Below are 22,856 nucleotides of genomic sequence, written 5' to 3' on the forward strand. Positions count from 1 at the left end.
GCACAGCTCCACTGGGGAGGTAACTTTCCCGGTTTAGGGTGATTACAATGCAATTGTGTGATAATGCTGCGCATAGGAAAGGCTTGTAAAGCGTTCATCGAAAACTGAAACAGCACTGCATTTATGCTACTCAAATATTATTTTAATTTAATTTGACTGAAAAAACGATCAACAAAATTCGGTCAGATTGAAAGGGTCAAATGTTTTTCAATCAAGTATGCTAATATCGAAGAAAACGTGGGAGAGAAGAAAGGAGAAAACATCAGGCGAAGAATAAAGTGATGAAAAGGGAAGAAGAGGAAGAACGAAAAAGAGAAAGGGAAAGGTGGAGAAGAAGGAGGAACATTGAGAGGATTAAGAAGAAGGCAAGGAAGTAAAGACAAGAATGAAATAGGGGAGGAGGAAATGGATGGAGAGGAACACAATGAACACAAACAAGGAAAATATGGCGAAGAAAAAGAGAGAGAAGGTGTGGAAGAGGAAAACAAGTAAGAGAAGAAGAAAGAGATGAACAAGGTATGAGGGCAGAAGCAGAGGGTGGAGACGTTGAGGGAGAGCAATGCTTTATGACCGACTCTGGCCCAGCCCTATTGAGCCTTTGGAATGGCCGACCTTTCGGGAAATATCTTGATTTACCAGTAGGTGGGTCTGCCTTTGGAATCATCACTGTAAAGTGAGTCTGGTCAATTACAGTCAGAGGGTACTCACATAGATGGTGTGTCCCGGGGACCCAGGGATGCTGGAGCCTGGCCTGGAATAAACACTTTCACATGATGTCCTCGTCGGCTGCAAGAAAAGGAAATCAAGTTAGAAGAGTTGGGGTAGAGGCGGTCATCTATGTTCAATCTCACTCTCAATCCTTGAACCCAAGCTTAGTCCTGGACCTCAATCACCCATCCCCTTTTGAAGGGAAGGTTCATAGGACAGTAATGGTGGCAGTACCATCGTCGCTACTAGGCTGGGAGTCAAATCTTTCATTTAAAGCGTGCATCTCAATGTGGTATCCTAAAATGGAGAGAAGCACGCGTCAACTAAATACAAATCTGCGTACAATACATCTTTATCAATGTACATTGATCTGTTTGTAGTTTTCAATTCCCTGAGGATGATGATGTCTAACTGATTTAAGAGGTAACTGGAGGCTCCTGAAGGAGCATCAGCCACTATTGTCTCAATTGATCAATTTCGGGTTGAGGAAAGGCAAGTAGACCTTTGCGGCTATCAACCTGTGCGATGACAATGCTCAAGCAGTGCACTCCAGACAGCTTGGCCACTTTCCTAGATGATGATTCTGACAACATTCAACCTATCCAGGTCACCCACATACAGCTAAGCATTTAGAAGCACTTTAAGACACTGCTGACAGTGAGAATGGCGCTGAGACAGAAAAAACCCGGAAGTGCCTCGACAAAGTGCTTATGAACGTAGACAACTCTTTGGTACAAAACCTCTCTTCCGTCTCTGTTCGGAGGACGTTGGGTCCGAGTGTTCTTGCCAAGCAGCCTTGTGTAGCGCATGGTTGGGCAAGACCATCAACCGCAGTGCAGACTTGAACCCCACAGCTGATGCAGAGAAGTGTGGCAGGTCTACCTATGGACAGAAGCCTCTGTAGTGGGACGATGTTCTGGCAATTCTACAATAAATGGAACTCTATCTGGAAAGTCCATGCCTGGTTTTGGTGGATCCCAACCTCATAATACACACAGGACAGTGTGAGAGGACCATAAGGAAGAGCTTGGCTGCTTCACAGTGATGCCTCGTTGATGAAGAATAGGAACGGAAGGGGGAGAATCACCGGGCGGGAGCTAGCAATTCTTCATTCCTTCTGGTTGACGATCAAATGAACCCTGCATGATCAGGTCCCAGGGTGGTGGAATATTGGACACTGCCACTTCCTGGGGGAGGGGTAATTGCCCCTGTCTTGATAGCAAAGAATCTAAGAGCTTCCAAACTCTTTTGGGATGTTACATTGAATCAATGGAATACAATACAGAAGGAGCGAGGACATGGGAGGGGGGGGGGGGATATGTAAGTCAGTTGTATACTAATTGACTGTTTCACATTTGACCTCGGGAGAATTGACCTCGGGAGAATTGACCTAATTTAGAAGGTCAATTAGGACATATATGCGGGGGGAAACCCAGAGAAACCCCCTATCCAATCCAAAACCCCCTGCAACCCTCCCACCCAATCCCCTTATAAAACAAACCCAATACATATATAAAATAACTAAAATAATATAAAGGTCAATTGTGCAGAAGGTCAATTAGGACCACTATAATTAGGTCAATTGTGCAAAAGGTCAATTGTAAAAGGTCTATTTGGGTAATACCATGTAAGTCAATGGAACATGAACCCTAAAGAAGCCACAGGAAGACAAAGGAAGTAGAATGTATATGGGAAAGAGGCCCTGGACTGAGTCTCTGCACTGATGAAGAGCAGATAGCGAGGCAAGACGGAAACTGTGATAGAACGCTACCAAAGAGACGGAGAGAAAGAAGAAGGACCAGAGGAATAGCAGCCAATCCTATCAAAGGTTACAGAGGAATGCAAACTAATGAGAGCAGAAGTGTGCTTGAGATGAGCTTTGGGGACTTGGCATAGCTCCCGGTCTTGCCGGCATGATATATATTAGACAATCCACCAACCTAAAATTGGTAATGTGGGCCCTGAGGGCCTAGGGAAGGTGAAGGAATAGCACACGATCATCAATATTAATGGCCAGTAAGTCAACCGAGGCCCATTCCGTTTGCCGTATGAAAGGAGCGACCTGGGTTGCGCTCTTGCACAGATTTAAAACCTTGCCTTTTTATTGGGGAAGATGTCTCAATTCAAGAGAAGGGCGAGCATTCCACTATATGAATCTTACTCAAGCTTTGACGTCCTGAGTTAGACCTGTCTCCTTCTAGAAACCTATGGAGACATGCCTGTGGCCTATGGCATCCATGCCCACTATGCCATTGAAAAGCACCAGCTGCCTGACCCTCATTGACCAGGAACAGGATTGGCTTCAGGATATATCCTCATAGCGAAGTGTCCACATTTTTTGCATCTCCTCCCACACCCCCGTCAGGCCTGGACAGGTGGCTGATGTATGAGCCATGAGCAGCGCCAGCCCTCCAATCTGGAAAAATATCTGGTGGTGATGGCTTCACATGGGCATCTTGACATGGGGCAGCAAAAACTGTAGGGCCCACCACGATCACTTGTCTCGGCCATCAGCCTGCTCTGCAGAAGGGCCTGAGGAATGGGCGACATGCACTTTCCTTCTTCTCATCAGACCTCATCTCATAGACCATAAGTACTTTGCACACAAGCACAAGCCTAGGGTTCTGGTAACTATGACATAAATGAGGAAATCAAAAAATGTAAGGGTTTTTTATTTGTGCTTTTTTTTGCTCTCTTTTCAGGGAGCTTTTTCAAACTTGGCAAATTAGGATTTCTGACATAAGACCAGGCAAATGTTATTGGGGACCCTATGGGAGTAAGTAGAAGGGCTTTGTCGCCTGTGTTTCCTGGGGCATGGCATCAACACCCCCAGCTCATCATGCAGCGAGTACATTCTAGATATACCCCCTGGCACAGTGAACACCTCCTCTGCAGCTAGATCTCTCCTTTCGGCGTGGCCCCCATAGAATACAATAAATATTATATTATGTTAAGTTGACTTATACCGTGCACTGCTACCATACACATGGTCTCCAGGCACCCACGTGGCTCTGTTAGAAAGAGGGCAGGAAAGTTAGTGAGGGAAGAGGGACAAGATAGAGGTTGTGCTCTACTGTTGGTGCTTGCAGAGCCAGGAGGCACCTCTTCCCCTCGTTTCGAGGTACCGGGAACGTGCGCACCAAGGTATGTGACGAGCAAATTAACCTACAAAGAGCTGCACTAGGACTCTGCCCAGTATACATCAGAAGATCCATACCGGTTGAAGCACCCATAATCAGACAACCCTGGGCAGCACGGTACCCTATTAGACAGTCATACCAACCTCTGATACGAAATGAGGAGTACCTACACACAGTCCATGAAGAGACCCCAAAAGCCTTAATGGAAGGACACTGAACAGATCCGAGAATGAACAAGAGCAGCTATCGAAGATAACACGCCAGTGCAAGTTACTACGAAATTGAGTGAAATGTACGCAGAGAAGAGACAATGTTAAAACATAAGGAAAAGGTGCTACGAGACAGGATGGAAGCAACCGTCATGTTCAACGTGTGTAAATAGGCTTGAAACGCAAGATGCTAAGAAATCGATACTGCCTGCAATGCTTAGTAGAAGATAGAGCGGCGAGCGCCAACCATATAACTACCTCAATGAGGCACATTATACAAGTGCGACTCCATTTTGTAAAAGCATAAAGGTACCCAGGCTGCCAGAGGCCCGACAGGCTAAGTTTCGAAACCCAGCCAAATGCAGGAGAAGAAGCGGAATCGAAACTCAGCAAAGAGCGGTTCATGCTTAGGAAATCGAGGTTAACCAGAGAAGGGGAGGAGAGCATGAGCTCATGAGACTCCAACTACAGAGCATACCAGGCCGTCCGTGAAGGTCAAGATAAGAGAGGCTCATGCAGGTGGCTAGGCTGACACAGAATTAAATGCACAAAAGGCTAGAAACTGAAGCAGATTCACAGTGAACCAACACATGACCAGCCAGGCGCGAAGAGGTACCACCGCCTGATGTCATCCAGAACCCGAGGATGCCATAACTTTTCCTGATAAGAGGCTACAGTTCCGATGCCATACCCAGCCAACTAATTGACACATAGCCCTAAACACACTGATTGATGGAAAGGAGGAAGGGTGAATCTTGGGGCACGAGGCACCTGGGTGTGTATTCTGCATGCTGCTAATTAAAGTGGAGATGTATGTTTAGGGGTGTAACTTGCCCAATCACAATGGACCATGTAATCTAGGGTCCTATAGACACTGTAACCAATGAGACGTCGTACTCATAGTGACGTCAATCACGTGTGTTGTAGAGGGATGGGCATAGATGCCTACCCGATAAGAGTTATCCAATCCACATGCTTTATTTCTCTATACAGATATGGCACCTATACTTAAGTTACCTTTCCTAACCAATTATGCTGCATGATGATTTTTTATAGAGATTAGACGTCAGAGATGACGATGTTAGCCTATAAGAATTTCTGTTCTACCAAAGTTCATGGAAGTCGGAGTGAGACCGGTGATCGCACTACAGCTGATTCCCATTTGTTTCCCTGTTTGATGTATGTATCATTAAACAGACTTCCCTTTGCCAAACTACTGAGTCCTCATTATTGAGTCGTGTCGGAGTAAGTGAATCCTGCACCCCTGTTCCTCACATGGTGCAGCTATCTTGTTTTACAGGTTCCTGAGGGTCAGCGAATTCCTCTCCTCGTAAACACTTGGTAGCGTGAGGATGGTTTTGGCCATCAACTATTGATTATCGATTGATATAGTCATGAGACACCCGTAGATCGAAGGCACAAAGTAACTCTGAACCTTCGGCAATATCACAAGTCCTTTCACCATTCCGGCTGAGTAGACTGAAAAGCTTCCCGTGGACAATGATAGAGTAAAATTTCAAAAATCTGCAGTGGGTCTGAAGGAAACCGCCTTTCCAAGCATAAACCTTCACATTCCCACGGGCAGCGGATCGGACAAAAACCTTAAAAGCAGGAAGAGGAAGGGGCAGTTATCCCGAAGTTCCAGAGAGGAAACGATGTGTCGGTGAGTGAAGCAATAAAACACGTTACTTTGGCAAATGTCGTGTAGGCATTAGAGCAAGCAAGGGAAAGGTAACGGAGGGTGGTGGAGAAACAATAAAATATTTAGAAGTAGAGAAGACTATACAGGGGTAATGACTCGAGCATATGAAGTAAAAACGTAAATTAGGGGGGCACCTGAAGTAAAAACGTAAATCAGGGGGACACCTGAAGTAAAAGCATAAATCAGGGGGGCACCTGAAGTAAAAACATAAAGATTCGCCTTGTTTCTGCACTTTAAAGAGTGGTCAGAAGGAAGGTGAACCCAGAGTCCACAGTGGGGGGACAATTTAGGCTACGATGACGTTTAAAGACGTCATAAGGGGGTTTGTTCAAATCCCATGACAGGGTATTAATTAGAAGGCAGGTATACATATGACCAGCTGGTGTCTGTCTATTCTGTCAAACATCCGTCATATATGTTCTGTTGTATGTCAAATGTAAAATAATGGTATTGGTGAGTGTTTCAAATGCATTTTTGGATTACGCAATTCTGTAACTGAGAGGGAATTGTCACTGAATTGATGAGTTTTGAGTAAATTGTTGGTATACAATTTGGTGGGAAAGGATTGGATGGGAGCTTGCGTATTTGGTGCTCGCTCATACTATTGAAAGATTGAAGGAGTTGTATAATTATTGTTGGTGACAGAATTAAGAATGGAGGAAGTTACCCCACTTGCGCATTTATGCAAGCAACTGCCCAAGCATGCAACAAAGCTGAAGAAATATAGCCAAGAGTGGGTTAAGGGCACCGCAAATAAGATGTTTATGCCGTGGCCCCAGAATGGGTCACTCTCTAAGGCTGTTTTACAGCACATGACCACCTTCCTGCATTCCACATATACTGGAAAAAAGCTTGAGAAACGCCTTGCCGTCCTCGAACTTTGGAAAATGTTTGAGCAAGCGAAGGAGGAAGAACCACCCGCAGACTGGATATTAAATGTATGCACGGAGGGGGGTGAGACGACTATCGCGCCACCAGCCCAGCTGGAACCAGTCATTGAGGGAAGCAAGACAGAAGGTCTTTACCCGCTGAGAGAACTTAAGGCAGCCACGGGGTATAGCAACCCGGCATACGAGTCGCCTGCATGCAGTGGGGACGACATCAAGGAAAAGGAGCAGGAAGGTGATCTTGCCTCTGCAGTCCCGAGGGACAAGGAGAGACGCGGAGACGAAGCAAAGGATCAGGCACAGAGTAGTGAATCTCTCTTGAGAGAGGGAAAAAAGAAGAAAGGGAGCAGCGAGTTAGCATTCGCAGAGGACGAGTGGATGGGAGGTCAGATATTGCTAAAACTTGATGGTAAAGGGAGTGATGACGTAAGGCCGAGGGAATGGTCTGATGAGGTGCAGAGAAAGGGAAAAGAGAAGGATAAGGAAATAAGAGACGAGAGGGTAAGAAAGAAGGATAGGTTAAGGCGAGAACAACTATATCGCGAAGAGCAAGGAATACCGCTCAGTCGCACACAATACGCAGCCTACGAAAAGTACAGGCAGAACATGTTAAAGTTAGAGGAAGAAAGGAGAGTGCAAGAGAGGAAAGTAAAGAAGCGGGAAGACGAGGAAAGTAGAAGGGCAAAAGAAGGTAGAAATGAACAGATGAGGGAAGTAGATAAGGCTAGAGAAGAAGCAAATAAGCAAAAGGAAATAGATGAGGAAGCCGAACGTAACTGCAGACAGAGGGCATGAGATCTAGAATATTTGCAACGGGAAGTTAAAAAACCCAATCCTGTTGTAGAATGGGAAGACATAGAAGAGTTCTTTCCTGCAAGCGATGCGGTACCAGGTACAAGCGGGACAAATGTTGATGATGACTTCGACACCAGACGCATCTGGGAAACGATTGAGAATATTTATGACGAGATGGGCCTGGAACTAATTTCCCAAGGGGGAAGGGAAGGTGAGCGCTTAGAGAGTACTCAGCTATACGACACTGAGGATGTCACCCGAAGTAGTGGGAGCAGGGGACTGTCCCTAGACAGGCTGGAGATTGGGCAGAACGAAGAAGATGCAAGAAGTTGTGTAAACTGGGAGTATTCAGGATCTGACTCCGGTGGGAAAACGGAGGAAGGGGCACATGACGAAGGGAGACGGTGTGAAAAACGGTTCCCAAGGGACTGAGAGGTACGATGGTCAGATGCTAGAGGGTCTACAAGTAGGGCACCGAAGTCCGCTTGGCAATCCAGCTGATATGAAGAAACACCCCACGGTCAGAGGGGGGCGTTGGTGCCTGCCTATGCAGACAGGTTAAGGGCATTGCCAGGCAGACAACAAGGCGGGAATGTCACCCTGGCGGTAGACCAGAGAGCTATGGGGAAAGAGAAGGAGGATTGTACATTCCAATTCCCGTTGCTAGAAAATGGGGGTGCAAGACCACAATATATTCCATGGCCACACATGGACCGAGAAAACCTCAAAAATAAGCTTCCAATGCAGACATCGGGAGCCGGAAAGTGGATACATGAGTTAGAGAAAATGAAGGGGGGTGTCACCCTCCCTATAGGGGACATTAAGGGCCTCCTAATTGCCATACCTGGTGAAAGAGCAGATGATGTATGGAAACGAGCAGGCTACCCTAGGGTAACCCAAACTAACAACACCCATGACGGAGCGCCCTTTAATAACTGTAGAACAGCAGTGTGGAAAGCGCTGCGTACGCTATATCCAGACGCTTCCGACATGCGAGCTATAATGACTCGGAAAATGAAAGAGTCAGAGGATCCATTGGCTTATATCCAACATTTTCAAGACACGTGGGTGCTCGAAACGCATGAATCTTGGACAAAATCCATCCCTGTATTCTACCATATATTGTGCCAAGGGTTACCAGAACCGGTGCAAAAACAACTCAAGAAATTGATAGGAATCGAAGCTAAACCATGGGCCTAAATACAATTGACAATTGCACACTATTGCAGATTTTTGTAAGAAAAGAATCGGAAAAAGGAGGCAACTCGTAAGGGAGAGGAGGCAAAGCTGGTGCAAAGAAAGCTCTCGAAGTATGCTCTAGAGGGAGCCATGCTCACTAACCCAGCCGAATGAAGCGCACACCAAGCAACTAACCCACCGCAAAATAATCAGGGTAATGCGGGATTTTACGCGAGGGGAAGAGGTTTTGGAGGTAGAGGATGGCAGAGCAATCAGGGAGGGTTTCGAGGTAACTAAGGAGGTTTTCAAAATGTTCAAGGTGGTTTCCAGAATGCACGAATGGGCGGTCCAGCTATGCCGGATGGACAAATGGTCCGGCCGCCACCAGAGCATTGGCTGTGTGGAGTGACAGGACACGTTGCATGAATGTGCAGAATCCAAGGCATGTGGCGAAACAGCCAAGGGATGGGGACAGGCATGGTGAATCAACCTGCTGCCCCACAGCAGGGCGATGCGCAACATTATACAGTGCAGCTGCAGGCATCAGGCGTGCAGCAAGGTGCACAGCAAGTGGTTCTACCACCTAACATGGGGAACTTGCAACAGGGACAAACCCAGCAGGCACCGCCGCAAATGTCGCAGAGCATTAACCCCGGAGGGAGAGTTAATCCTGGGACTGGGGGAAATCAACAAGTGTACAGTGGACCGAACTTATATATAAAGTAGGGCAGCTCACAGGAGACTCTGATGTGTTCTATCCTATCAGTGACACCAGACCCTAACAGGGAACCAAGGGTGAATGTCACCATAGGGGGGAAAAAATATTCCTTTTTAGTTGACACGGGTGCCACGCGCTCGTGCATACGAGAAGGCAAGTTCTCCTTGTCTGGCGAGGCAATAGATACTTAGAGTTTCACTGGAGCTCATAGTAGAGTTCCCTTTACAGACGCACTACCAGTTTTGGTGGGAGAGCGCAAAATGAATGTACCCTTATTGTATTCGCGTCAGACCCCAGTAAATATTCTGGGTCTGGATTTGATGACTAAACTAAACATGACCATCTTGTTTACCGAGAATGCTATAGTGGGCTCCACCCCAGGAATGCACTACTCAAACGTGTGCGAAAGGATCAGAGCATATTCTGGACATGCAGCCATGAGGGCTATACCGCTGGATCTAGAAGTCGTTGCATATGGCGTGCGAGTGCTTATGGTGGGATTGCCGGGCCTCACAGACAGAACTATGAGAACCCATGATGAATTTCTATTCAGACCAAGAATACCCATGCACGAAGAGGAGGGACAAGATTTCCCTTAATGATACAATCTGCCGCAGTGCGAGGGAGAGTGGTATTGGTTGAAGGATATGACGATGAAGGCAGACAATGGTATGCAATTGTTGCCATTGAAGAAGGGTATCGAGTGACTGATGTCACCGATGACGATCTGTTCGAAGAGCACCCTGACCTAGAAGAGACAAGGGTGGAAGTGAGTCTCATATTTTGGGTCAAAATGATCAAACGGGTGGTGCCACAGAAAATGATGTTGGCACTAATACGCCGAGAGTACTTTGATAACGACATGGCCCAAGTGCCTGCCGCAGTTTGGACTACAGGGCCCTATGACATAGGTCTCCTGAAAGGGGCAGGTGAAGTAAAGATTAAGCTGAAGCCAGGAGCTATCTTGCCGCGAGCACAACAATACCCCATGTCCAGAGAAGCGGCTGAAGGGATCGCTGAGACAATTTCCGCCATGCTGGAACAGGGCATCTTAGTGACGTCAGAATCACCTTGTAACACAGTGATTTATCCTGCCAAGAAATCAAAGGGAGGGTCCTGGCGTTTAATCCAGGATTTACGAGCATTAAACGATATAGTCGAAGCCGAGTTCCCTCTAGTCCCTAATCCATCCACAATACTATGCAATATACCAACTGAAGCAAAATATTTCAGAGAGTTCGATTTGAAAAATGCGTTTTTCTCGATTCCATTGCACCGTGACTCACAAGACCTGATGTCATTTACTTTCAGACAAATGCGCCTGAAAAGTACGAGGTTGCCACAGGGGTACTGTGAGTACCAATCAATCTTCAACAGGGTCCTGCAAATGGGCCTAAGCAATATCGCAGTGGACAGTGTTGTTTTGCAGTATGTAGATGACATTCTGATCTGCAGCACCACTGAAGAGCAATGCAGGCGCGATTCTGTCCAGCTATTGACTATACTGGCTGAGAAGGGATACAAAGTTGACAAGGAAAAGTTGCAGTACTGCCAATGGGAGGTATTGTACATAGGGCAACTGGTCTCACATGAGGGGAAGAAGGTAATCCCAGAAAGGGCTGAAGCGATCATGAACACCGCCAAGCCGCTCACGATGAAACAAATGCGAAGTTTCTTAGGACTGTGCAATTATGTCCGAGCATGGGTCTTTGACTACAGCTCATATACCAAGCCCTTGCTACATGCCCTTAAAAAGGCCCAGGCAACAAAAGAAGAAATTGAATGGAATGAAGCAATGGAGAAAGGGTTTACAGAGCTCAAGGGGGCAAGTGCTCAGGATTCCTAATTATGCAGAGGAATTCTACCTGTTCTCACACACCGACGGATATTTTATGACGGCAGTGCTCGCACAGCGAACCTCGCTGGGATACAAGCCCCTAGCATATTACAGCGGGAGTCTGGACCCGGTCATGAAGGGCCATTTCCCATGCGAACAAAATCTAGCTGCTGCCAATTTCGCCATCGTGAAGGCGTCATCCATTGTGATGGGGTGCTCCATGACATTGGGCCTCATTACAACTCAGGCGTTAAGGGTTAACGCCGTCGTTAACCCTTAACGCCTGATTCCGATTTTAACGGCTGCTTTTAGCAGCCGTTAAAATCCATGGCGCTAACCCGCCATGATGCTAATTACGCCACCGTAATTTACGGTGGCGTAATTAGCGCCTTCCCCACTCCCATTATGCCCTATGGGGTAAAAATGGGAATGGGGAAGGGAAAATGGGAAATGGGGATTTACCGCCCCACTCACCTTGGAATGGGGCGGTAAATCCGCCATCCACCATGGTGTAAACTTAGTTTACACCATGGTGGTAAAGTTGGCGTAATTACCGCCTGGTCGTAATATGTTGAGCACTCATTGTTCGCCATATTAGAGAAACCAAAGGGCACACTGACGTCACAGAGAGCATCCGCCTACGAGGTGATTATCTCTCATCCATCGATTAAAGCAGTACGATGTAAAACTGTAACCCCTGCCACGTTCATAGCTGAGCCAGTTACAGAGGGAGAACCCATACACGACTGTGCGAACTATGAGGAATTCTATGATGAGATCCCCAGGGTAAAAGAGAATGCCCTGGCGAGTGGGGAGATCGTCTTTATTGATGGGTCTTCAAGAATTGACCAAGAGGATGGACAAAGGTATACAGGCGTTGCCGTGGTAAAACACATAGTGAATGGAGAGTTTCAAGTACTCGTTAGTGCACGAATACCATCTCACTATTCGGCACAGGCTGCAGAGCTATTTGCATTGATACTCGCCATTGAGAACCATGCAGACCAGGAAGTAACGGTGTATTGTGACTCTGCCTATGTGACGTCCACAGTGCACGCAGGATTAGTGCGCTGGAAAACGAGGGGCTACCTCCGAGCAGACGGCACACCAGTGCAACATGCAGCCTTGTTGGACAGGTTGATAAAAGCACTACAGCTCCCAGTGGGCATAGGGGTCGTGAAATGCGCCGCTCATACCAAGGGGACGGATTTCGTGTCTCGCGGAAATCATAAAGTGGACACGGAAGCCAAGCGCATGGAATCCAAAACTGAAACAATCATGGACGTGGAGGTGGCACGTACCCATGAAAGAATGATGGTAGCACGAGCCACTCCAGAGGCCTATAGCAACATTGGGCAGACTCAGCTAATGGAGATCCAAGGGGAGGCACCTCAGGAGGAGAAGAACCTGTGGAAGCGTTGAGGGTGTTCTTTAAACCCCTCTGACGGACTGTGGAGGCAAGACAGCACTGGTAAACCTAAACTAAAGGTAGCGTTAGGACAGCTTCACTACCCCATACACATGTCAAAGGAAAATCTTGCTGCAACACTCGCAGAAGACTGGTTCACACCGAATTTAGCGGAGCATGTTGCATGTTTTATGGTAAAATGCATTATCTGCCAGCAATTCACCTCTGGGCACACATTAAAAGTAGTGAGAGGAATCATCCCCAGACCAAATGGACCGTTCCAGCACCTGCATATCGATTATGTCGATATGATCCAGTTGTGTAATGGGTACAGGTATTTAATTGTGGTGGTGTGTCCCTTTTCAAGATGGGTAGAAGCAGGTCCCTGTACACACCCCGATGCAACCTGTGCCGCAAAATTCCTGGTGAGGGAAGTGTTCCCTAGATGGGGGGTGTGCGAGGTAATGAGATCAGATAATGGGGCCCATTTTGTAAATTCAGTGTTCGAACAGATCAGATTGTTGCTTGGTATAAAGCACAAGTTCTCGTCGGCGTATCATCCTGAGGGGAATGGGATATGTGAATGAATCTACAGACAACGAGAAAGGACCTCAGCACGTGCAGACAAGATCTATGGCGAGGAAGAAGGACGCATGAGCAGAAAAGACAAGACTAAAGTACTCATTGTGAAACGCGTGGCTTTACATTGAACATTTCCTCTGAGCACTAAAGGGGATACAAGATATTCAACGAACACGCTGTGCAGCCAAAGTTGCAGGGTAATGAAAAGAATCACACATCCAAAAAATGCAGTGACACTGATAACATGAACGTTTTAGCCACACAAGGTAGTGAACGCAAACTATAAGTCTCTGATAGAGGCAAATAAGACATTTCTGAGACCCAAAAACGATATCCTGAATCATCTAGTATCAAGACTCTGTTCGCAAAACTTATGGTGGAGTCCAGTCGAAGTCTTAAGTGGGATGTCCTTACCTACTTCCAACTTGTGGTATTAACATATCCGTCGCTCATAGGGAGAGGAACAAGTGTCACAGAATTCATTCAGGATCCAGACAACAAGAAGATAATCAGGCAACTACTGACTGTCATCACAGAGGTCTTTGTCGAATTTCCCGAGCACAGCGAACAAAAAGCAAATGCTTCCACTCCATGTGATCATAGATGAATTGACTTATACCCTATTCTTCCGGAGAATAGGGGAGTGTCCAGGACTTGTTGGGAGAACCACAGATACACTAACCTTTATCAGAGATCCAAGAAACAATGAATTTCTCATCCAAGTATGTTATAAATTGAACTACGTGGTTGCAATCCATGCAGCAGGAAAGTGTAAAAACTGTCCACGTCAAAAGAAAGGATTGTGATCAGGACCCAACAAACAAGGCAGATGTCCCTGCCACCCGCAGATACCCAGCTGGCCCACCATGTCATGCTCAGACTAGTAACAGACTATCCTGAACTGGTAGGAAGGCCTGCAGATGTTGACGTCATCACCTTCCTCAGAGATCCAGCCAACGCCCCACACATGGGCACACTTCTCCATGGAATAATGCTCCAAGTAGAGCTGTCCAACTTCCAGCTGGAATTCCTAAGGAGATTCCAGTGAGACCTTTCGCTGAGGGACAGATCGAGGAGACAAAAACTGTTAACACAGCAAAAAGGCCTGTGATCTAGAGACTAGAAAACATGAGCAAATGTCGTCGACACCAGAAGACAGCAGATACGTATTCCGGGTCTTCTTCCACCTCATTGAAAATTTTCCAGAACTAGTGGGCAGACCCAACCACATTGATGTGCCCACTTTTCTCAGTGATCCAGCAAAAAGCGCTCAACTAAACAGGATCCTGAGGGCCTTTGCAGCGCAACTAAGAAGCATCTATGGGCATCCACTGCTGAGGAGAGCCTTAGAAGGAAGAGATCCAAAATAGAATGCTGTCGTCATCAGTTCACTGTGGAGCAGATAGAGAAAAGAGATACTGTTCTTCAACTTGTCACTGAGAGACCGAGAGGAAGGAGCAGACCCAAGAACTTCGCCATCGTATTTTTCCTGTTCTGCATCCTTCTCATTTTTACTATTTTTTGCATATATTGACTTCTGCTTTTATTTTGTTCCTGTTGATACAACATCTTATTTTTGCGATTTTGACTCATTTGCTATTTTTCCATATTTTTATTTTTTATTTTTGTTCCTATTTTTACAAATTTATTTTGTACGATTAGCTCATTTTTTCCTAGTTTTGCCACACGTTCATTTTTTTTATTTTTTATTTATTCCAGCATTTCATTCTTGTGTAATTTGTAGCAGACTCTTCAGTTTCTTCTTTAGCAATTAACTGTCACCAGCACGTCCTCAGGACCAACGCAAATTTGAGGCATACACTGGGACCCCACCTACTTTAGATACGCGTGAATAAATGTGATGTATTCGAACTGCTAGCCTAACCCTTTTCCGTGGTCTAGCACAGGAATTGTACTGAGGACCCAGTGACTACCGTCGTCACTCACGTGAGGGGGGACATTTGGAGAAGCACTCGTCCCTCTAATAGTAAAAAACTCTCGAAATACGAGACCAGAGCAAAAGAAGGAATAAATAACTGACTATGAACTATTTCGAAATGGGGGCCCAGAACAGTAACTTGGTTTTAACCCCAACAGAAAGGCGCCCCCGCTTTCCTGGGAGAAAATGCTGCCAGATGTCTTACAGATCTATCATGTGTATATGTTTGGTGATCATTATTGTCTTTCTGTCATTAACAATCAGAACTGCTTTCTTTATTGGTGCACGAGGTGTCCCACTATCAGCACGCCCACAGGATAATGAACGTCAGAATCCCATAAAGGCACCCAGACCTTACACAGTGATTCCAGTTCCGAGAAAAGCTAATGATGGAGCAAATGATTTAAAATTGAATGTAATCAGCAGTGATACGTATACACTTGCGGTAACGAATGGAGAGAAAAGCTGGAGACAGGGTCAGTACGGAATGAATGAAAACGTTGCACTGTCCACGGCACGCACCCACACACAGAATGCACACATACAAGGGCAAGTGTTAATGGCTACAAGACCTCCAACGAAGGCAGAGGAGAAGGAGAAACTGCCTGCCGAACACTCAATTCTAGAGAATAGTGGAGATAACCAGGAAAAGTCAAATGAAATGCCAAAGAAGGAGGAAATAGAAAATCCCTCGAAAAAACAGAAGTGGCCACGAAAGAACTCACAGAGAAGACACACATGATAATAGATTATTTGTTCCCGTTCATAGTCCAAGCAAAGAAACTACACGAGGAGCTGAAAAACAGAACTGGAGCACACCTGCTCCAGCACAAGGAACAAGCTGCAGGCCTACAACACAACCACAAGTTGCGAGGTTGGTGAACCAATGGTGGGCACGGGAAGTGTATGGCAGACTGCAAAAGGGAAGGAAAGGAAGCACAAATCCCCCTCCAACCACATGTGCCGGGATCGTAATTTAGTAGATGTGATGAAATTACTACTGCTCTGCAGGAGTACAGGGATGAGGAGCAGCTAAACCGCCCACTCACCCCAAATCTGATACCAGCCAACGCAGGATTAGTACAATGGACCCAAAATAAAATAAGGTTCTTAAAAAATATTTTCACTTTAATTAAAAAAAAATCTTTCACAATAAGAATTAAAAACAATACCCACGCCAATAAAGGAAACACAAAAAATGCATACTTCGTTAAGAAAGTCACTCTGGGTTGATAAACGGGGGTCAACAGATTTCAGAAGTACAGTCAATGTTCAATGACATGTCTTAAAAAAGGCAGAGAAAGGTGGTTTAAAAGTCACAGGGTCCTTCAAAGACCTTTATTACCTTGTTGTTTCGCGGCTTAACAACATTGGTCTGTGCTTCTAGGTGCTTTGCTGCAGTCGAGACGTCATCCAGGCAATAGAGTTGTGTGATTCCAAGGGCAAGTCAGTGTCGAGTACGTTCAAGCCGTCGGCTCCCCTAGGATCGGGTTGGCATTCAAAGCGTTTCAGTAAAGGGCTCCAAACAGTTCCATTTGGTTGTCGAGTTGGCAGGAAAACAATGCTTCAGTGGAGTCAATTCTCCGTTCATAATGGCGAGTCGGAGGTTTCCAGCAAGTCGAGTCAGTGTTAATTGCCTCCGCAGAGTCAAGCTGGCAATCTGGTTGGTTGGATATCGTCTGCTGCATAGGGTCAAGCCAACATCTGGGTTGCTCGAAGCCCCAGGACAGCGATTTGAAGAACGCAGAGTGCCAAAAGCAGCACTGCAGGTCAATTGGGGGCTCAAAAGTGAGTAAGGTATAGATAAAATAGCCCGAAGATGCCTCAAAGCAATAAAACGGGGTCCAGATGCTTCTGGATTTCTGGGTTGCTTTGAGGCCCAATCCAGGCTCTGCAGGGACAAGGTGAGTCCTTCGTTCAGGAGGTTGTCTGACAACTACAGAGGGCCCTTCACCTCTGATGTGCAGGATTCTGGTGCACAGGCAGCAGAGAGGTCTTGGTCTACAGGATTTAGTCCACAGAATTGTCACCCCTCTATTGCTTGGGAATGGTTAGGGAGCAGAGCTTTCCTATCTCTGCATTGAAGCTCTCTGCCTTCGCCTCTATGGCACAGGACTTTGGAATAGACTATCTCCCCAATAGAGCTCCCCGTGAATTCTTGTTCTTCTGAGAGGCCAGAGATGAATCAACTAAAGGACAGGACTTTCTGCCCTTAAAAGGGGAACTGCTACAGCAGATTGGTCCAATGCAAGCCTGGGCTGCAGTAACAAGAGTCATATGCCTTCTGACATCACACTCAGTGTGCATGTCTGCAGGAAGTGGAGGTGCACATGGAGTTGTAGAGAGCCCTAGCAGAAACCAAAACTCGAACTCCACCACCTTCTCAGGTCTGCTGACTTCAAAAGCACTCCAGTGATCAGCACACTTGTGTGAAAGTTGTTGTGTTTATTTTATGGCTGCCTTTGAAGCACAATTTGCCAGGTAACCTCCTGGGGAAAGTTCCTGTGCCCAGGGAGGAAGGTGTTGCCCTTCATCCGGAGGATCCAAGAGGCAGCTTCCTGGCCTTTGTTCATCTGGGTGTTGGGAAGACAGCCGGGCCAGACAGATAATGCACATCAGACATCTTATGGCTGAAGCACATCCTATACATGTGACTGTATACATTGTGCGTGGCCTCTGTAGCTGCCCATGCCACAGCCAGCCATTGCATATTTTTACAGTTTAACATGTCACCAGAAGGACTAGGGTACACAATTATCATGTTTTGAATCAGAGGTGCAGAATATTAAAAATGCACCTCTGCCTGTTGGAGCTTTATAGATGTCTGTAGACTGGCACAACAAAAGGCACATGCATGCACTATGCTTTTGGCATGGAGTTTTGTAAAGGGGTCTGATGATCAGATATGCCTTTCAAGGCAGAATAACCAGCATCATTATGTTTAGTTAAAATAAAAGAAATCTCAGGCTATCCCACCCTCACCAGATGGCATTCTGTCACAGTCCATTTTTTAGAACTGGCAAAGGAATGCTCCTCCATTATCCATCCTTATCCATACAGTTATGTCGGTCAGATAACACAGCGAGTTGAGCGCTTTTTCTCAAATCTGTGCGCATCCATCTGATGCAGGTTCAAATCCCAGCAGGGCCAACTCCGCCTTACTTCCTTCTGAGGTTGATAAATTAAGTGCCACTTAATGTCAACTGTTTTTTCAGCGCTTAGATACCTGCGGCTCTGTAGCGCTATATAAAAACTAGATATCATTATCCTTTTAGTACCAAATATTTCAATTGTCTCTAGGACCAGAAACAAGTGATTAACCCAAGCAAAGAGCTTGATATTTTCAATTATTTCATTAAAAATATACAGAAACAAAGCACTCAAATGTCCCTGGAGATGTAAAGTGATGTTTTGCAAACACTGCCATTTTAGTTCATGTTATTCAGTATAATCGTACAGTGTTTGTAGCTTCATTTTGTTCACTAGAAATGCAGGCATACAGGCACCAGAATGCAATGTGATCGGAGTTTAAAAGCCAGGCCAGGCCGAGCATTTCCCTGACAAGGGCCAACTCAAGATGCCTGTAATCCCTCTTTTGGGTTATGCATGTGTGATAACATCATCTGATCTTAGTCATTGTTTGATTACTTCACACACCTTATTGGTATGTATGACGTGAATACAAGTTCAATTGCCATGAAAGAGGAAACACAATAAGTTGCCCAAATCAACTGGGGGATTTCAGTTTGAGAAAACAGTGTTACTTTGTAACTGAGATTTCTTTGGAGTGAATAACATTGTTAGAAAGATGAACAATGAAGTTTGTTGGTTTGAAAAATAGCAGAAAGTACAGCATCAAGCATAAATACTTGCCAGCAGCCTGCTTGAGCAACAGTGTTCTACCTCAAACTGGAATTTTACTTTAAGTTGTAAATGGCACTACAGCTCACTGCTGCAGCCCAAACACCACTGCCCAGTGGAAGCAAGGAGTCTGGAGAGCAGCCACTGTCATGTTATTCCTGGCTGTGTTGTTGCCGCCACAGTGCCCAGTGATTCAGTGCCACCGCCCGAATGCCTCCTTTCTTGGAAAGAGAGGGGAGAGGGCTGCTTTAGGTGGTGGTGGAGGGGGCACACAGGGTGGTGCTGGAAGGGGCAGGCCAGCCCAAGTCTCTGATAAAGAGTATGAGTACGGTCCATGTGAGGATGTTGTTAGATTATTTGCACCCAGGGAAGAGCATAATTTGGGGGTCGCACCGGAGGTCTCCCTTGCTACCCCTGGGGTCTCCCTTACAAACCTTTAAACATTTTTCTCCTGGGCTGTGGCCAGTGCCATGTGGCTCTTTGTTTCTGGAGTGACTGGCTTTCTTGATCAGGCCTCTTAAAAAACAGAGGGTTCCACAAATGTTAATTTCTGAGCAGTGACCCTAAATAAGAAAGAATAAGAATAAACAATCTGTCTTTCTGGAATTCTATATGATAATTGCTAGACTCATTAAAGGTTCATTTCAGGAACACTTCAGGGGCTGAGTCACTGATTTAGTCTGTTCTTAAACACCTCAAATTCACAATGCAGCCAAAATACTCCAAAAAGCATTTAGAGAAGAATAAGCATCCATTTCGGACTATGTATTTTGCTTTTCGCAAGTTGCAGTTATAGCATGTTTTTTTCTGCCATTGTCTCTGTTACGATGATCACATTACATCTCGGTGTCCTCCGTCACTTGACAAAATCCTTGTTCCTAAAAGCTTGTGTACAGTGTAGAAATGTTTGACCATAGCACATAAAGGGGCCCTTGATTTAATTGTGCCACAATTAATGCTTTGTTGTGATGGATCTATCTTTCCTATCTCCCTGGCATGCTGTTCAGGATGTTTGTATACATGTACGGGGTAACAAGTGCCCAGAGTATGGGATGTCATGCGAGTGCACTGCTTTCCCTGGACTACTCTAAATTCTTTAATACACGGTTATGAGCGCTCCCAATGGTATGTATTTTGCCAACCTCTGAAGCCTGAAAAGTAGATCCATGCAGGCTTGACATGTGGCCACCTTTGCACCAGACCTGCAGATGAACTGGCCTGCTGTTAAATCTCAGCAATTTAATGGTATCCACTACAGAGTGTAATTTGCTTTCTGACTTTGCGAACATTCAGACATGTAATTGCTCATTTTATAATAGCCGTTAATATAGCTACAGCTGGAAAAATAGCTCACTGGGTTGAGCACTCACTGCTGTGATGTGTTTGTGATCTGCAGGTTGCAGGTTCAAATCCCGGCAAGACCAACTCATCCTTCTGAGGTTGATAAATGAGTAACAACACAGGTTGGGTGATATTGTATGTATATTTGATCTATATAAAGCGCTAAAGTGTAAGTGCTATATAATAACACACCATCATCATTTGGCCTCGGACATCTGCTTGCATTCACAGTAATTTGGTGATACGGGTCTGTTCACACTGATATTAATGATACATATGGTGATCCATTCTTGTATGAAATGTATATCACATTACAGTGATATCATAACCATATTTTTTGCAGTGTACTTGGGAACAATGCTATGTGATGCCACTTCCTGTTTTGTCAAGGGGTGAAAGGTAATTTCCCATCGCTTCCCGTGATCTCACTTCAGGGTGGGGTCAAATTACATCACTTCCTGGGATGTCATCAGAGGTCTAGGGTCATGTGATGTCACTTCTGTTACCCCTGGCATGTTGGTGAATTGATATCCCTGCAATCAGTTGGCTGGAACAGCATAAGAGAATACACATTCTCCGCCCACTGTTCCAGCCACCCGAGGCCCTTCCCTGGGTGGCATCCTCAAAACCAGTCAAACCTCTTCCCCACCTCCTCCCTCGCTCCCTCTGCACTTACCTGCTGGACCAGATCTTTGTGCTCCGGTCCCAGCACCCCTCCTGTCTCCCGGCTGCCGCCATAGAAATGGAAAAGGGAATTAGTCCCTTTTTCCCCATGGCGGCGACCATCCTGGGGGTGAGGGGATTCCTCGTGACAATCTCCTGACCAAAGAATAAACCATTCACACCCCGGATAAACCCTTGGCCTAGATGCTTTGCTAATAGCTTCCGTAGCAGATACTTGATTTGATAGTTGAGAAAAAGACGGATTTTGGAGTGCGATTCCAGCTGAAAGGTCCCCCATAGGGGGCCATCAAAAGGGTGTCAGGGGTGCCGAGATGAGAACCTAGGACTTCCCAAGAGGGTGTAAAGCTTTACCGTCCAGAGGTTTCTCAGTTTGGAGCACCTAGGTACACAGAGCAGATGTGGGTATCACTACTGGGGGTTATGGATTAGATGGAGAACCAGCCCCACTGTCAATCTGATCCAGAGAGGAGGAGAGACCCTGGGTAGAAGGACACATCTTAATATCAATGTTAAAGATCATGAATAGGGCACACTATCACCACCAGAGTAGTCCCTGCCGTTCTGGGAAACAGTTTCTATGTGAAAGTTCCGGCAACTGAATACCGCTGGTGAAAATGCTGCCAGCCGCATTCCCTTCAGCTTGTCTTCCTTCGTCACAATGGGTAATCCCTCGTATCCTGTTCCCCTCCAGCACTCCCTTAACGCTCAGAACAGGGCGGTGAAAGGAAATGCCACTGCCAGCATTTTCACCAGCTGCATTTCATTGCTGACATTTTCACTTAATACAGGGCAATAGAGACCTTCTACCCATGGAGTTAGAAACATCCACTAGAGGAGGATATCCCGCCCTTGATCGGGAGTCTGGATGTAGGGGGAGGGGGGCAGAATCAGTGGCAAACTCAGTAGTCTGCCTCCTTAGCAACCCCTTGTACCGAGAGACCCCTGGCCGGCCCGTAGAGTCGGGGTTTGCTCTTCAGTACTTTAAAACGAGATATCTGCACCTTCAGATGGATGGGGGTGCAAGTTTTCTTACTCCAACACCAATCAATAAGAACAACTCAATGGTTTGGCAAAGGAGAGTCCATTTAATGACAAGTACAAAAAACGGGGAGACATGGAAATCGACAGTGGTGCGACAGCCCGTCTCGCTTCAACTCCCCCGAACTTCATACAAAACATAACTTTTATACCAAAAACGCATCATAATCTAACGTGTAACACTCAAAAGTTAACATGCAATTCTATTGGTGGGGAAAAAGGTAACTTTAATATAGGTGCTATATCTGTATATGGTAATGGAGTGAGGGGATTGGGTAAATACTGTCAGGTGGGCATCTAAGCCCTTCCTTCAAAAATGACTACTGTAGACGTCACTAAAAGTACGACGTCTCATTGGTTCTACTAACTATAGGACCCTAGATTATTTGGTCCATTGTGATTGGGTTGGCATCAACCCCATGCATAAATCCCCACTATGCTTAGCAGCACGCAGAACGGTCAAGCAGCTGCAGGGTGTCCCCCAATTCACCCTGCCTTCCTTCAATCAATCATCACTTTATGGGCTATGTGTCAATTAGTTCACTGTGGTTGGCCTCGAAACTGCATCTTCTTGTCTCGAAACGTTCTGATATCTCTGTCTGGGTGGGTGCCAAGCATAGGTGTGCAACGGTGCCTCTTCTCGCTCGGCTGGTCACGTGCTAGCACACCATGGATTTATCTTGTTTCTTTCAATTTGTGCATTTGATTTTCGTTTCACCCTGCCACCTGCCTACGCCTTCTTATCTTGTTCCTTCAGTGGCAGGATATTCTGTTCTTAGCTTCAATTAGATGTAGCTACTGTTCATAGCTTCTATTGATATAACCTTG

The 22,856-nt window shown here is 46.0% G+C and overlaps 1 protein-coding gene across 21 annotated transcripts in view; it reads right to left on the reverse strand.

Moving 5' to 3' along the window:
- Positions 1–22,856, reverse strand: part of ABLIM1 (actin binding LIM protein 1) — a 1,283,500-nt gene that overhangs the window by 136,057 nt on the left and 1,124,587 nt on the right. For all 21 annotated transcript variants that reach the window (XM_069611893.1, XM_069611883.1, XM_069611888.1 and 18 more), the window contains one exon: positions 709–786. In XM_069611893.1, coding sequence (XP_069467994.1) covers positions 709–786 — 78 coding nt within the window. The remainder of the gene's footprint in view (positions 1–708; positions 787–22,856) is intronic.

This window comes from Ambystoma mexicanum, chromosome 8 (genome assembly GCF_040938575.1).
Source record: "Ambystoma mexicanum isolate Mex_15411 chromosome 8, UKY_AmexF1_1, whole genome shotgun sequence".
Classification (NCBI taxonomy): domain Eukaryota; kingdom Metazoa; phylum Chordata; class Amphibia; order Caudata; family Ambystomatidae; genus Ambystoma; species Ambystoma mexicanum.